Source organism: Antennarius striatus, chromosome 4 (assembly GCF_040054535.1).
Source record: "Antennarius striatus isolate MH-2024 chromosome 4, ASM4005453v1, whole genome shotgun sequence".
Lineage (NCBI taxonomy): Eukaryota > Metazoa > Chordata > Actinopteri > Lophiiformes > Antennariidae > Antennarius > Antennarius striatus.
Window position 1 is genome coordinate 21129152 of NC_090779.1, and position 13652 is coordinate 21142803.

Here is a 13652-nt window from a genome sequence, read left to right on the forward strand (position 1 = left end):
GACCTTTTTAAGACGCACCATCCAGCAGGTAGCTTGGGCTTCCATCTGTCTCAGACATACAGTATGTGCCAAGGTAGAGCCAGGCAGCATGTTTGGAAAGGGAGGATCGATGTGTTGTTGAAGCCGCAATTTTGCAGAAAGCAGAGCTGGCAAGAAAACTGAAATTAGAATGTAAGCCTGTGAGGACACGCTTGCTTGTTTGACAGATGTATGATCTAATAGTAATCTGTGAGTTTTACCTCTGAATCGGTTTGCATTTTTTCCTGCAAAAGTGATGATATGCTGTTGGTTTTTGATCACAATAAATAAGAAGAAGGATGTAAACATGTCGTCACCTTTGCTGCTTGATAGTTGCTTCAGACCCAACATCTACTGATCGACTGAAGACTGATCGATGCTGGCTGAAGTTCCACACAGCCTGGGGCTGTTCTCTGAGTTTTGCACAGATTAGTCTTTCTTGCCCTCGATTTACTTTGATTCCTCTGGGGTTCATAATTCAAAAGACTAAATCCACTCAGTTATTAGTTTCATCCACGTTTTCCCTTCAGCACGCCTGATTTGATTTTAATGTTCGACTGACATCATTTCAGCTTTTTAAAACACAATTCTACTACTCTGGAGTTTTTCAGACAGACATGGAGAAGGGAGTGATGTTGGGATATAAAGCAAGTATCATTATTAAAGTTCTTAAAGCTCATGAATTACTTATTTTAGTGAACACTTGGTCAGAAACGTTCCTCACAAGGACCGCCAGGCTGTGTACAACCGTCGGCTCACGTGTGCGATCGACTCAGATGGAGAACATAAACAGCAAAGCAACAAACTGTTGTTCATTTTTCCTGAAATGTGGGTATATAACTCACTCTCAAATCTTAAAGGAGTCACATTTATTTCATAAATGTTGAGTTTGGGGATCAGCTGAAGTCTACCTTCCTGATAAATTGGAAGAAAACTTGATGTTTGATTTGAAGTCGGTTTTGTTCTGCTGATGATTGTATAACATAATCGGGTTATTACATGTATTAGTTATGTGTTAGTAACCCTGATATACCAGTCGCTTCAGTAAAATTCATTCATCCATTTGTTCAGCTTCTGTAACGTTTCCTCCATTTATGCGAGTCACGGGGGTTGCTGGAGCCTATCACAGTGGACTTACACGCATGAGGTGGTAATTTTGGTTGTGTTGTATGAAAACTTTGCATGTTTTTTCTCTTTTTTTCTTTTTTAATTTTAACCAGTAACAAAAAGTTATGGGCAGCAGAAAGACAGCAAATGTGAGCAACATAAATAAGTCAGGTGTAACAACAGGCATAAACATTTTTACACAATCAGTAATCGGTGTGGAGCAGTAATCCTCCTCCTCATGGATTGGCAAAACCTTGAGAATATCCTGTGTGATGGCGACCGGCTCCTTAGTCAGAGTTGCCGGTGAGTCCGGGTGCTGTTTGTGTCAATTATTGTCCTTTTTACTAAAAAAAATAAATAAATAAAAAAAAGTCACTTCAACTAACTATTTAAATGATTTCTTTGGAGAAAATTATTTTAAATCATCTTTAATTTACAAATATATTCTGTAAATTGTAATAAATGACAACAGTGACTCCTCTGGAAATCATTGCATAGGTCAAAGTAAACCTGATATAGCGGATTTATCTTGTCTCAAAAAAATCACAAACTGTGAATGAAATGCTGACTGTCAAAACTTTACTTGTGTACAATTTATTTCCAGTATCAAAAGCTACAAAGAGGTGACAATCTTTGGGTGTCATGGCAACAGTTCTGCGCAAGCTGCACCATAAAATCCATCCATCAGAGTCTTGTTTCTCCAGCAGATGATAAACTGCTCGGTTTTTATCCCTTTTTAGTTCACTTCAGAGAGAAGAAATCAGTCGAGGTTAAAAGTGTAATAGCCCTTTAAAGTCCACTGCAAAGCTGGTCCGCACAGCAGGAGGAAGGAAGTTTTACGTCCAGCCGTGGATGAGCGATACGAGCAGATTCAGAGAGAAGAGAGAGAGTGACAGGGAGATGGCCGCCGCACCGCCGCAGTCCTTCGCATTTTCCTGTTGGAGAATAATAACACGAGTGTGAGTGACATTCACACGACTGCTGGTTGTGGATGGATGAAATGAGTTTGGAGGTGTTAGGGTTAGGGTTATCACGGTTAAAAAACATGTCGAGTTGTATTTTAACTTGTGTTTTTACACGACTCAGCAGGTCAAGTGAGCTGGTCAATACTTAAACCTGTAGTCACTGGTGGTGGAAAGTAACTCACTACATCTACTGGAGTAATTCAGTGCTGTTTTAACAAAAGGTTAAAGGTGCAAGTTAAAGTGACAATACATTTCTACAACATACTACTAGAGGCATGAATGTTCTACTGCATGTGGATCATCTCATAGAGTTTACTGAATATGTGGTGGCACTTAAAGGTCAAGCGCTGACCTTTGGGTGATAGGCGTGGCAGGACTCCGGACGCCGACGCACCTTCTGGGATTTCATCCTGTTGCACTTGAAGGTGGCGTTATGTTCACTGCTGTTAATAAAAACATTGCTGAAATTTTTTGTATCTACAAACCTGGTGTGACACCAAATGTCAACATTATTATACTGTATATATATCTGAACTATTTGATCCTAAAATCGATCAACAAGTTATCTGAGCAGCATTACCGAGGAACTTCCACTGTGAAATTCTTTTTCTTAAATAAACTGACAAAACCTGATCGGATGTGACATTTGGATCCCCACTGCAGTAACTGTTTGTCTCCAGCAGGGGGCACTGCGACAGTTCATTGTTCAGTATCAGTAGAGGAAGGATATATTTGATCTCTTTGGGCTGCAGCAGGATGGGTCCATACTGACGAGAACAGTCACAGTCGGCCTGCGTCACAACCAGAACCAAGTTACTGTCAGGAATCTGCTGCACCACAAACATCCTGAAACGACAAGTCACACCCCAGCAGTCAGCATTCAATTACTGCACCAGTGTGTGTGTGTGTGTGTGTGTGTGTGTGTGTGTGTGTGTGTGTGTGTGTGTGTGTGACGTACTTTTGACAGCGTCCACACTTAATGAGACTGTTGGCTTCTTTAATAGACGAGTCATACATGAAGCCAGGATACTCGGTGTCACAAGGCTGCAAGGGCTCCACCTTCCTCTGCCTATGACCTGAGACGGACACACACACACACACACACACACACACACACACACACACACACACACACACACACACACTGAGAACTAATCCTAATGAACTTCCCACTACTTTTGACCCACACTTGCAGATGTGTTTACTCACTAGTGTGATAGCCAGCCTTAGCTGAATGGACAAAGATGGATCAGACACAAGAGACACCCAGGTGATGATGATGAGGATGGAGATGATGATGAGGATGGAGATGATGAGGAAGAGGAAGGCAGCATTTTTGAAACAAGAGATAAGAGCACAGGTGGTGATGAAGAACAGGACATCAATGTCCGGCAAACTTTACAGGACATGAGTTTCCAATGTTAACCTGAAGATGGCGCTAGATGAAAAGGCAGTGGCATTAAAATGAATGAGGTGAACTGGAGAACCATTTAAATCTAGTCTCTTTTCTTACCGTCCACAAAATAATCAGAGTGCCAGAGACCACAGAGGTTGAAGTCCAGCAAGAACCTGAAAGGAGACCAACGACAAAAATTGCATTCAAACTGAAAACGCAAATTTTTAACAATAAATTTTCTCAATTTGATCTCAAACGTTGTTCAGGACCGAACATCTCGCTAGAGGAGAAGCGAGGATGCTGAAGGCTCACTGATCAACTGACACTTACATGAGCGCATTGGAGAAGAACCATCTCATTAACGCTGCAACGCCATAGAGAGGCTGCAGGCACAACAGGAAAACAAGCAGTTTTATAAAAGAACGCTGAATTAGTGTTGCTATCGATTTACTTTCACGGCTTGAGAAAAAGCTTTGATTATGTCGGTATGAATGAAATGAAGTCTTATTTTCTGTTTCCTGGTTTGACTCAACATTATTCAAACCCAGGAAACAATCAGGTGTTTAACGGCCGCTACGTTGTCATGGCAACAGTAACTAAAGCTGCAGTTGTGCAGTAACTAATAGAAGTACTCTGTGAAAAAGTAACTGACTCACACTCAGCAGGGGTCTGGCGCTGTTGGCGTGGTGATGATGATGGTTCTTGCACATCGCCTGGTAGTCGAACAACGACACTCTGCAAACAGACACGTACATGAAGTAGAATCCAGAAGGTCACGGGTTTAACTGCGTCACATGGTGGGTTCAAAGTTCACAAATCTACTTACAGGTGAAGCAACAGAGGACATCATGCTACTTAGAAGAGAAGCTTTTCTACATCCATGTATCTCAAGATGCCTTTCAGAAAGTTCCCCTCATCATGTTACCGGATTTATGAAAACATTTGACTGACTCTGAAATTGGTTTTGTTTGATCATATATAAGAAATGTTAAAGAAAAAGCCACATTGGCCAAACTGTTAAAAGTTTTAAGGGTTAACGATAGGTATCATAAAACATCTTGAGGGCAAGATCAGTAATATCATCATCATCATCATCATCACCATCAAAAACATCCAGCAGTCGTACTTTTTGAACATTCCCATCTTGATCAGAGACGCCATGACGGACCCGTCCACCTCACCGAAGAAACGGCCCACCTGCAAAAGACGATGTCAATAAAGTTTTATTAAATGTCAGCCGCATAAAAGCATCTCTGTCTACCGACGCAGTGTGGATATAAGTCATCAGTCAGAACACGTCACAAACATGAGTTATCACAATAGATCGAAAACCAAACCCCGTCAAATTCATGTCTGGATTGTGTTCGTCCACCCTGTTCCAATGAAGCACATTAACTTCACAGTCTTTTGACTAAAAACTTTGAATAATTTTAATAGAGGGTTTCTTATTCCTGCACATGTGCCGGCGGTTTGGCCCAGCATCCGCGACTACTTTAGCTCGTCCTGGACAGGATTCTCCAAGCGGTCTCGGAGGACTCGCCGGTTTGCTGAGCCTCAGAAATTCCATCCTGCTTATCCTGAAACTTGACCCTACAGCAGAGGGTAAACATGCTGGACAGGGCCGGAGTCAAACTCCTGGCACATGTCAACCTAGTGCTAAGTATGCTTGGTTGTGTGTCAGATGTTCCATTAAATCGTTCAGTTTCATGCAGGATGCTAATATTTCACCATTATAAATGATGGAATGTTGCACAAAAAATAAATATCTTTTCACTGATCCCAATAAACTGTTAAGAAGGAAACAAAACATGCTAAACTTGACATAATCAGTACATCGCTGGATAAATAACATTGCTGATAAATAACATAAGTGGACAGAAACAAACAATGGAGCACCATATTATAGGAAAAAACATTGATATTCAGTTACCCAAAGTTGTCTAAAGCAATCCACTGAACTTTAAGAAGGTTCCTTGATAACGCTTCACCTCTAATCCAAGAGGCGTCTTCAGGTACGAAAGATATAATTCAGCTTTCTGAAGCCACTCATGGTAAAAAAAAATCTGAGACGAGGGATTTAATTTGAGGACATTATCCTACAGCAGTTTGTTCTTATCAGGTTAGACGTGTCTGGAAAGGAGCAGCAGAGACGCCTAACACACATTTCAGCAAACAGCTAACAGGAGCCGTAACAAACCACCACACGTCCTCACTCTGATTAATTTCTTCTCATCAGAACTGACTTAATTTCTCCACTGATAAAATATTTACCGTGCCCTGAAACTCTTTTTCGAGCTGCACCATTACATCACTTTTCCTTTAAACCCCGGGGAGTTTTCTGGGTATTTCAACAAACTTTTCCGTAAAGTTTGGAGCTCAGCGAAGCGCTGAGTCAGCACTTTGTCGTAGAATCTGCTTAGTAAGACTACCAGGAACGCAGGAGACATGCAAATAATGAAAAAGGAGCTGCTATAATAGAGAATTCTTCGTTTAAGTTGACTCCACAACAGAACATCTTGCTGCTCTGCTGTACTTCTTGACACATTTCACCGCTGACATTTCTTTGTGTTAGAAATTCCCATCGTTTATAAAGAGAAAGGCAGAGAATGAAGGATATAATCTCTTCAATCTCAACTATACTGGAGGCCTCTGAGTTATGAATTATTTTCTGAAAATCATGATTTAATTATTGGAATAAATTGCATTGATGAAGGCTGTGATGGTTGTTTTTGTTTAAACTGACAGTATTTTTTTATAATAAGCTTCAGCGTGCCGTCCGACAGATCCTAGTCCTGATTGATTAGTTGACACCTGTCGTATTTGGTGATAATGATAAGAGCAAAATTTAACCCATTTTTAAGTCCTGGTGATCTGACATTAAACTTTGGAAGAGAAGAAGAAGGAAGAAGAGCATATCTGGTGAAGGTGTTTCTATCGCCCATTAAACACATTACCCTTTTCCAAGAAAAGTCAAAGCTCACCTTAGGCAATAATAAAAAACTTTCTTCAAAACCTGAGGAAGGATGTCTGAATGATCAACCTTTTCTAATGTAATACTTGAAAATACACACCCAAATATGTGAATAGAAACAACGCTTTAATGAGACTCAGATTGTACTATATTGTTGTATTGATTAAGGTTTTTTTTGGGTTTTTTGTACATAGACAGAGACCTACAACGGAACAGGTTGGAAAATTATCTGACAACGGACACACACACATACACACACACACACACACACACACACACACACACACACACACACACACAAACACATTTAAGGGCCTTTTAAAAAAAAATTGAGGGCGTTCCAAACAACATCTTCAGTTCTCTGTTCACAGGCTCGCAAACACACATTAGTATAAAAAGCAATCCCAGTTCATGACAGGCTGCGGATTTCACATTCATCTGGAGCTCAAGCTGAATGTCCATTTAACCTTGACATCCTCACAGAGGTCACAGAAGGGCCCTTAATGTTAATCTGGCTGAAGCAGAGACAGCTGTTGCTACACAGACGGTCCCACCACACAAACATCACAGGTTTGAGTCCCAGTGAAAATAACTGAAGCTCTGGAAGGAGGGTAGCTGGGTGTGGATATGAGAGTGTGTCAGTGTGTGTGTGTGTGTGTGTGTGTGTGTGTGTGTTTCTGGTCACATGGCAGTCTTTGGATTAATCCTGAGTAATATGGCTCTGAACAGGCAGAGTTTCTGCTAAACAGCAGCTGTCAGATGGACCAACATAAAGTCACTGATAAGGTTCCACCCATAGCTGCAATGTGTGGAGGTGTTTCTGGCTTCTAGAACCAATCAGATGAAACTCTGATGCTAATGCTAATAGTGATGCTGAGGTGTATTCTACATGTTTGTTACACCTTAAAGCACATGTGTCAAACTCAAGGCCCTCGGGCCAAAGGTGGCCCGCCACATCATTTTATGTGGCCCTGAGAGCATAAAAGGTCTGCATGAAAGTATCTTTGACCAAAAACTACATTTCCCACAATGCAGTAATTAAGCCCATTTTAAGTTAATGTTCTAACTTGTGTTTGATGTTATTTTTCTTTATTCCCTTGGATAGTTTGAACCTCGATTGATGGAGTTCTGTGGGTTTAATAAACTGATAAATTAACAGGATTTATATTATAACAAAGAAGCAAACATTTATTTTTTTCTGTGCAGCTGTAATGTGGAGTAGTGACATTTATTTTACAATACACTGAGTTACATTTATAAGTTACATCTGGCCTTCTTTAGAGGTTCAACGGCTTGGTGAGAATCACTGACTGATGGAGTGGAGAGACTTCAACCTGACGCACATCAGCTCATAGGCTCTGGTTAGGCTCCGCCCACGTTTAGATGAGGTCAGCAGGTGGAGAAGCCGCCACGTTTCACTGCTAATGCTCCACTCCACCCAGATTAAGACAGAAAAGGTCTTCAAATCCCGTGAACCATCCAGATGTTGTTTATGAACACGCTGAAAAGAGACACCAGCGAGACGACACCAAAACTCATCCTGGCTGTTCCATCCTTCCTCACTTCCTGTCTCAAAATAGACTTTCGACCAACCAGGCTACTGCACGCTAAGTTCAAATTTAATTAACCCGTGGAGTTTTAATGTGTGTGTGTGTGTGTGTGTGTGTGTGTGTGTGTGTGTGTGTGTGCTTTCCATTCCTTTTCTCATTCATGCTGATCAGAGTCACGTCAGGGCAAACATCTTACCTCATTCCTATCCTTGGACAGAAGGATGAAGCCGTTGTTGTCGACCAGAAAACAGTTGAGATCCTGAGCAGGAGGGAGAAGGAAGAAATGTGGGTTTATATTTTTAAACAGGAAGGTACTGGTGTTTGGTGGTGAGCAGGACACTTACATCACTCTCGCAGCTGAGAGGACACACACCTTCAATGGTTGAACACTGAAAGAGAGAGGAAGAAGAGGCTCACTGTACACAAGACCAACATTAAATGTGATCTTCAGGATATAAATGTTGAATTTATGAAACAAAGAGTCAAGATATCTGCATCTCAAGCAAAAGACAGCAAGCAATCACACACAAAAAAAAGTCTACAGCCACATTTTTTTTCAAATTCTGAAAATTCACACCAGCAGGAACTGGATTCATGAGTTCATAGATGCGGTTTACATAAAAGCAGTGATAAAAAGGGATGAGCTTTATTTTTAATTGTAACGTCAGCTGCAAAAACCAGCTGTAATTCGATTACACAGTGAATCAAATCAGTTTTGAATGTACAATCGGCGCTCACTTACGTCTGTGTCGCTGGGCTAGAAGCAGGGAAGGAGAGTCATGGAAAAAAAATGAAGAAGCACAACTTTTTTTTCAAAATGACAAGAAATGAACACAAATACTTTAACATCATAAAGAAGAAAATAAATTTTTTAAAAATCATTGTGTGGAAGGAAGAGTGTGTCTTTGAATATCACTACATAAATATTAATGGAAATACGACTGTTGTTTGGTTCACAGAGCAGATTTGTATTGACATTTTCCTCAGGCAGCAGACTATGACAATAAAAACACCTGAGTCGTGCTGCAGAATAAAGCAAAGATAAAACCAAACACAGCAGACTGTTAATATCCAATGAGAGCCTCCACAATACAAACTCCTCCGGCTGAGCGATGTTGCCTTGTTTCAGATTGCCTTTTGGTTTTAATGGAACGAGAAGCAATTTATATAAACTACACAGACTAAATCGGTGGCTACCGGATGTAACCGCTGTCTGTTGATGTCTGTGGAATCAGATGAGCTTCTGCCAGCAGTTAATAAATTATAGCAGCCTGTTACAGCTGTCAGCTCTCATTAATGGCGTTATCCACGCTGTCACCCTCTGCATCACATCTGCACACATTCAGCCGCAGCTCTGCTACACCGAGGGGGACGTTCACAAGGTCAAAAACCTGTGGCGGTCGAGAATGAGCGAGAGCGTTGATGCTGTCTGCTTTATATTACATCCGCAGACACATTTATGACAGGATTAAAAGTCTGTACCCATGATCGGCTCCCAGAGAGGCTATAAAGCTCAGCGCAAATCAGTCAACACAAACATAGGGTGGACAAAAATGTAGAGGCAAGTTTCCTTTTATTAAACTCTCACCTCTAGGGGTGTCAAAATAAAAATAAGCAAAGTTTGTCCTCATACAGATGCAAAAAGAAGGTGGCTCAAGTTGGTTATGGAAAGTCAAACGGTACTAATGTCTCGATGGAATTATTTGAATTTGAATCTAGGGATCAGCTTGCAAACATTCAATAAATCTGTACTGATGTTCCACAGAAAACTCAATTGTGATGACATGGATATTTGCACTCTTGAGCCGCAGCTAATAATCTTGCCTTTGCTGACACTTGAAGGAAAGACGAGTGAGCAATAATAGTCGAGCAATTTTGTCACCACCAGGGCATTGAAAACAGGTTACACTTGAATTGTTCAGAGATTTATTTGGTTTCTATTTGTTGGAAAAATGCGTTTAATTTGCACTCAAGCTAAGTTTCAGTTTCTGTGGTGGCTACCATAATAATAATATAATATAATATAATATAATATAATATAATATAATATAATAATAATAATAATCAGTCCTTTGTTCGTCCCTCTTGGGGAAATTCTTTGCAACTTCTGTCGTTTCTGCACTACATACACCTTCTTGTGCAAATCAGCAACAGCACTGTTTGAAGGCTAACATTAATACTTACTTTACTGTTGCTAAACTGTTGACGGTTATCAGGTTCCTACTGTAACAAATGGAAAACTGAAAAAATGAATTCTCAATGCAGAGTTTTGGAAACATGGTCATTAACTCAAAATCTGATGAGCGCCTCCTGACTCCAGATCACACCACGATTACAAACAGGGAACAATAAAGGTTATTCCTCTTTCATTTGCGTTCTATCTTCAAAGCACAGCAAAGCCTTTCAGCTCAAACGTGAAAAAGAAAATGTTTTGCACCATTCAGAATGATGAGTAGAGAACTATGGAACTGCCGTACTACTATACTATGAAGTTCATTTTTTCTGCAACACAATTGTTCCAATAGTACAATTTGTCCTCCACATCCCATCAAAATTTTATTCTGTCAAATTTTGGGCAGAAAACCTGACATTCGTACCGTTACAGCTCAGCACAGCCTTCAGCTTCATTTGAAATAATATCCAATGTTAATCATAAAGAAACAACGCTGTGTTGAATTTCTACTTTTAATCACACGGTTTTCAGATGTTGAAGGGCTCGACTTTGTTTGCATGTATAATTTAATCAACTCTAAATTGTAACTTGAACAAATTCACCCTTTGGTATTGTGGTAATCAGTGGATTTTCACCATTTAAAATGAACATCCAGAAAGGTGCTGACGTGTCTCAAGAGTTGATCAGCCTATAAACATGTGAGAACGAGTCGTCTGGTCACCTGCTTGGCGATGGCCCAGAACCTCTTTTCCAGGCAGTCCAAGGACATCTGCACCCCGATAGCTAAAAATAGAAAGCAGACACACAGAGGTGGTAAAGACAAACGCAGGACAAGATGGAGTCAACAGTTTTCTGTGTTTATGGAAGAACGGACAAGGACATGAAATCAATTCATCCCTGGGTTCACCTCTGTTGTGTCCTGAGGCTAATGAAGGAGTATGAGCGCCGATGAGCCTAATGGCGTGTGCGCTCCCTGCAGACTTGGTAATGACACCTCAGTCCTTCAGTAAAATACTGTAGCACCTCTATTACACTGACTATCGCAATAAAGTGCAGTGTAAGCATTTGGGAGAAAGTTTAGCAGCTGATATCCAGTTGACAATCTGCGTGAAATTAGAATTTAATCAAGTCAACGTTCATTTAATGGAACAATGGTACGATCTAAGGATGCTGGGTAAAAGTTAACTACACAGCATCTCACGTTCTCTTTGTAACTTGACCTGATAAAGACATTTGCTAATGGAAAGCCAGGAAATATTAGCCTTAGGAGCATAAAAGAGATGTCACGAGCAGACAAAGGTGGAGTAGAAAGCAATTTATGAATACAAAAATAGCTGGTAGGTGCTGCCTAGAATGGATTGTGGAATCAATTCTACGTCAAAGACGTTTTTCTACCAAATGCCAATAGATCCTGAGAACTTTCCTTTGTTTCCAACCCTTGGTGATTATTTTTGTTTAGGACTTTTAGCTTTAGCTTCATTTTAACGTTTCATTAAGAGCTTTTTATTGCAACTTTTTAGAAACTGGTTAGAGAGTTGGATGAGACAAAACAAACTTTACCGCTGATGTGAATCCATCACTGATGAGTCATTATTATTGAATATGTCGGTGACGCAATATGATTCTAAAATTAAAATCTTGATTATTTCAAACTTTTACCTTGATTACAATTAATAAATGAAGATTTATTTTAGCTCACTTTGTATTTTGTGTTTGTGTTTTTGGAAGAGCAGAGTTGCTGTTTTTTTTTTGCACATTGAGGCTCCGTGTTTTCGAGCTTTTTACGGATTCTCTTTCGATACAGCCAAATAAATAAATTAGCTTTGTTATTTTGGTAGCAACTGAATTTTATTAATGAAAAAAAAATATCCAAGCATGAAATATTAAATGTGTTTCTTGAGGAAAAAAACAAAACAGTCCATAATTAATTACTTCAAAATTAATTCTGAACTTTTGGTATTGGCTTACATTGAATCTAAAATCACAAGTATGGAGCAGAGCGTACATCATTCTTCATCCATCTATCTCATGGGGTCGCCTTGATGCCAAAGATTGCACGAAAATCAAGCTTTAACATGTTCATTCAATAGGTTTGAAATGGGACGTCTCCAAGTTCTGCGTGTGTTCCTGGAGTAGAAGGAAGAAATATGACGCTGCTGTTCAGAGACACTTGTGACCTTTGGGTCCCTCAGATCATCCGTCTCCATTCTCTCTCTGCAGTCTCGGTGGAACACAGCTTTGCTCTGTATTTTGAAGTCCTTTCAACCTTACTTTCCCTCCTCCCTCGTCAGCATCCCTGTTGTCGTCCTACAGCGCTGCAGCTGCACCGTTTCTGCTGCAGTCTGCAGTCCGAACAGGAAAACGTCGGCACCAGGACAACGCGCATTTGGCATATTTATTCTACTTTTAACCTGACGCCAACAAATAAATATTTCATTGTGTATACGTTGTCAGCACATGCCTCCTTTTACGGAATAAGTGAAATGACCATGTCAAAAACTTGAAATACACTTTTCTACCAGGTGATTATTCAAGTATTAATTCTATTATTTCCATTTTCTTACAAATACTTGCATCAGGTAAAGTCAAGAAGCAGAATTTGATGTTACTTTCACGTTCATTTTTTTTTGTTTCCATCTATTAATTTACATTGAATTTATGTTCTGAAGGATCATAAAAGTTTTGGGTTTTTTTGTTTTGTTTTTTAAACTTCAAATTTCTTACCGGTCCCGGTCTTGAAAAGAAGTTTCTTGACAAAACTGCTTCAATCTTTCATAAATACACATTTAATTAAATTATATATTAAGAAACATAATAGACTTAGCAGACCCTGATCAATAATCAATGCAGACATCCTGTCCATGTAATTCTTTGTGATGAACTCCTTTAACTGCATGCTGTTCCTTTGTGATGGCAAGCAACGAGTAACAATAGCAACAGCATGGGAGATCCTGTGCAGCAGCAGATAACAATATTCTAGTTCACTCCAAAAATTAATTAAAAACTAAGATAAAGTAAAGCACAATGTCTGGGGCGAACAAATGAAAGGAAGAATGGATCCGTTCAATCACAGCAAAACAAATACACGCTGCTGCGGGTAAATAATGGGATGTGTCAGCGTCGGAGGCGTCTTATAAAGAGACGTGTCGTCATTAAGAACCAGATGAACGGATCCCAGCGGCGTTGTGTGTCGACTTCATACAATAATACGAAACAATAATACAGATAGTATACACAGTCTCTCTCTCTCATAGAGTGTATCTCTCCATTCATTCAGAGCCCAGCCTGCAGCAGCAACACAGCGGTGTTACTATTTCTGTCAAAGTCTGTTTTAATGCATTATACAAACAGTACAACACAGAGACACACACACACACACACACACACACACACACACACGCACACCATTAGTGGGAGCTCAGTGGCAGAATGTATCCTATCTCTCTCTCTCGCTCTTGCTCTCTCACACACA

The 13652-nt window shown here is 40.1% G+C and overlaps 1 protein-coding gene across 4 annotated transcripts in view; it reads right to left on the reverse strand.

Annotated features, from left to right (window-relative positions):
- Positions 1-1258: 1258 nt before the first annotated feature.
- The window catches only part of LOC137594512 (voltage-dependent calcium channel subunit alpha-2/delta-4-like), a 32263-nt gene continuing 19869 nt past the window's right edge, over positions 1259-13652 (reverse strand). For 2 of the 4 annotated variants that reach the window (XM_068314044.1, XM_068314043.1), the window contains 12 exons: positions 10902-10963; positions 8750-8764; positions 8352-8396; positions 8204-8266; positions 4613-4683; positions 4143-4221; positions 3817-3869; positions 3604-3659; positions 3300-3320; positions 3049-3166; positions 2443-2936; positions 1259-2060 (listed from right to left, as the gene is read on the reverse strand). In XM_068314044.1, coding sequence (XP_068170145.1) covers positions 2645-2936; positions 3049-3166; positions 3300-3320; positions 3604-3659; positions 3817-3869; positions 4143-4221; positions 4613-4683; positions 8204-8266; positions 8352-8396; positions 8750-8764; positions 10902-10963 — 875 coding nt within the window. In that variant the 3' untranslated portion in view covers positions 1259-2060; positions 2443-2644. The remainder of the gene's footprint in view (positions 2061-2442; positions 2937-3048; positions 3167-3299; positions 3321-3603; positions 3660-3816; positions 3870-4142; positions 4222-4612; positions 4684-8203; positions 8267-8351; positions 8397-8749; positions 8765-10901; positions 10964-13652) is intronic. The other 2 variants (XM_068314046.1, XM_068314045.1) reach the window with 1 other exon arrangement.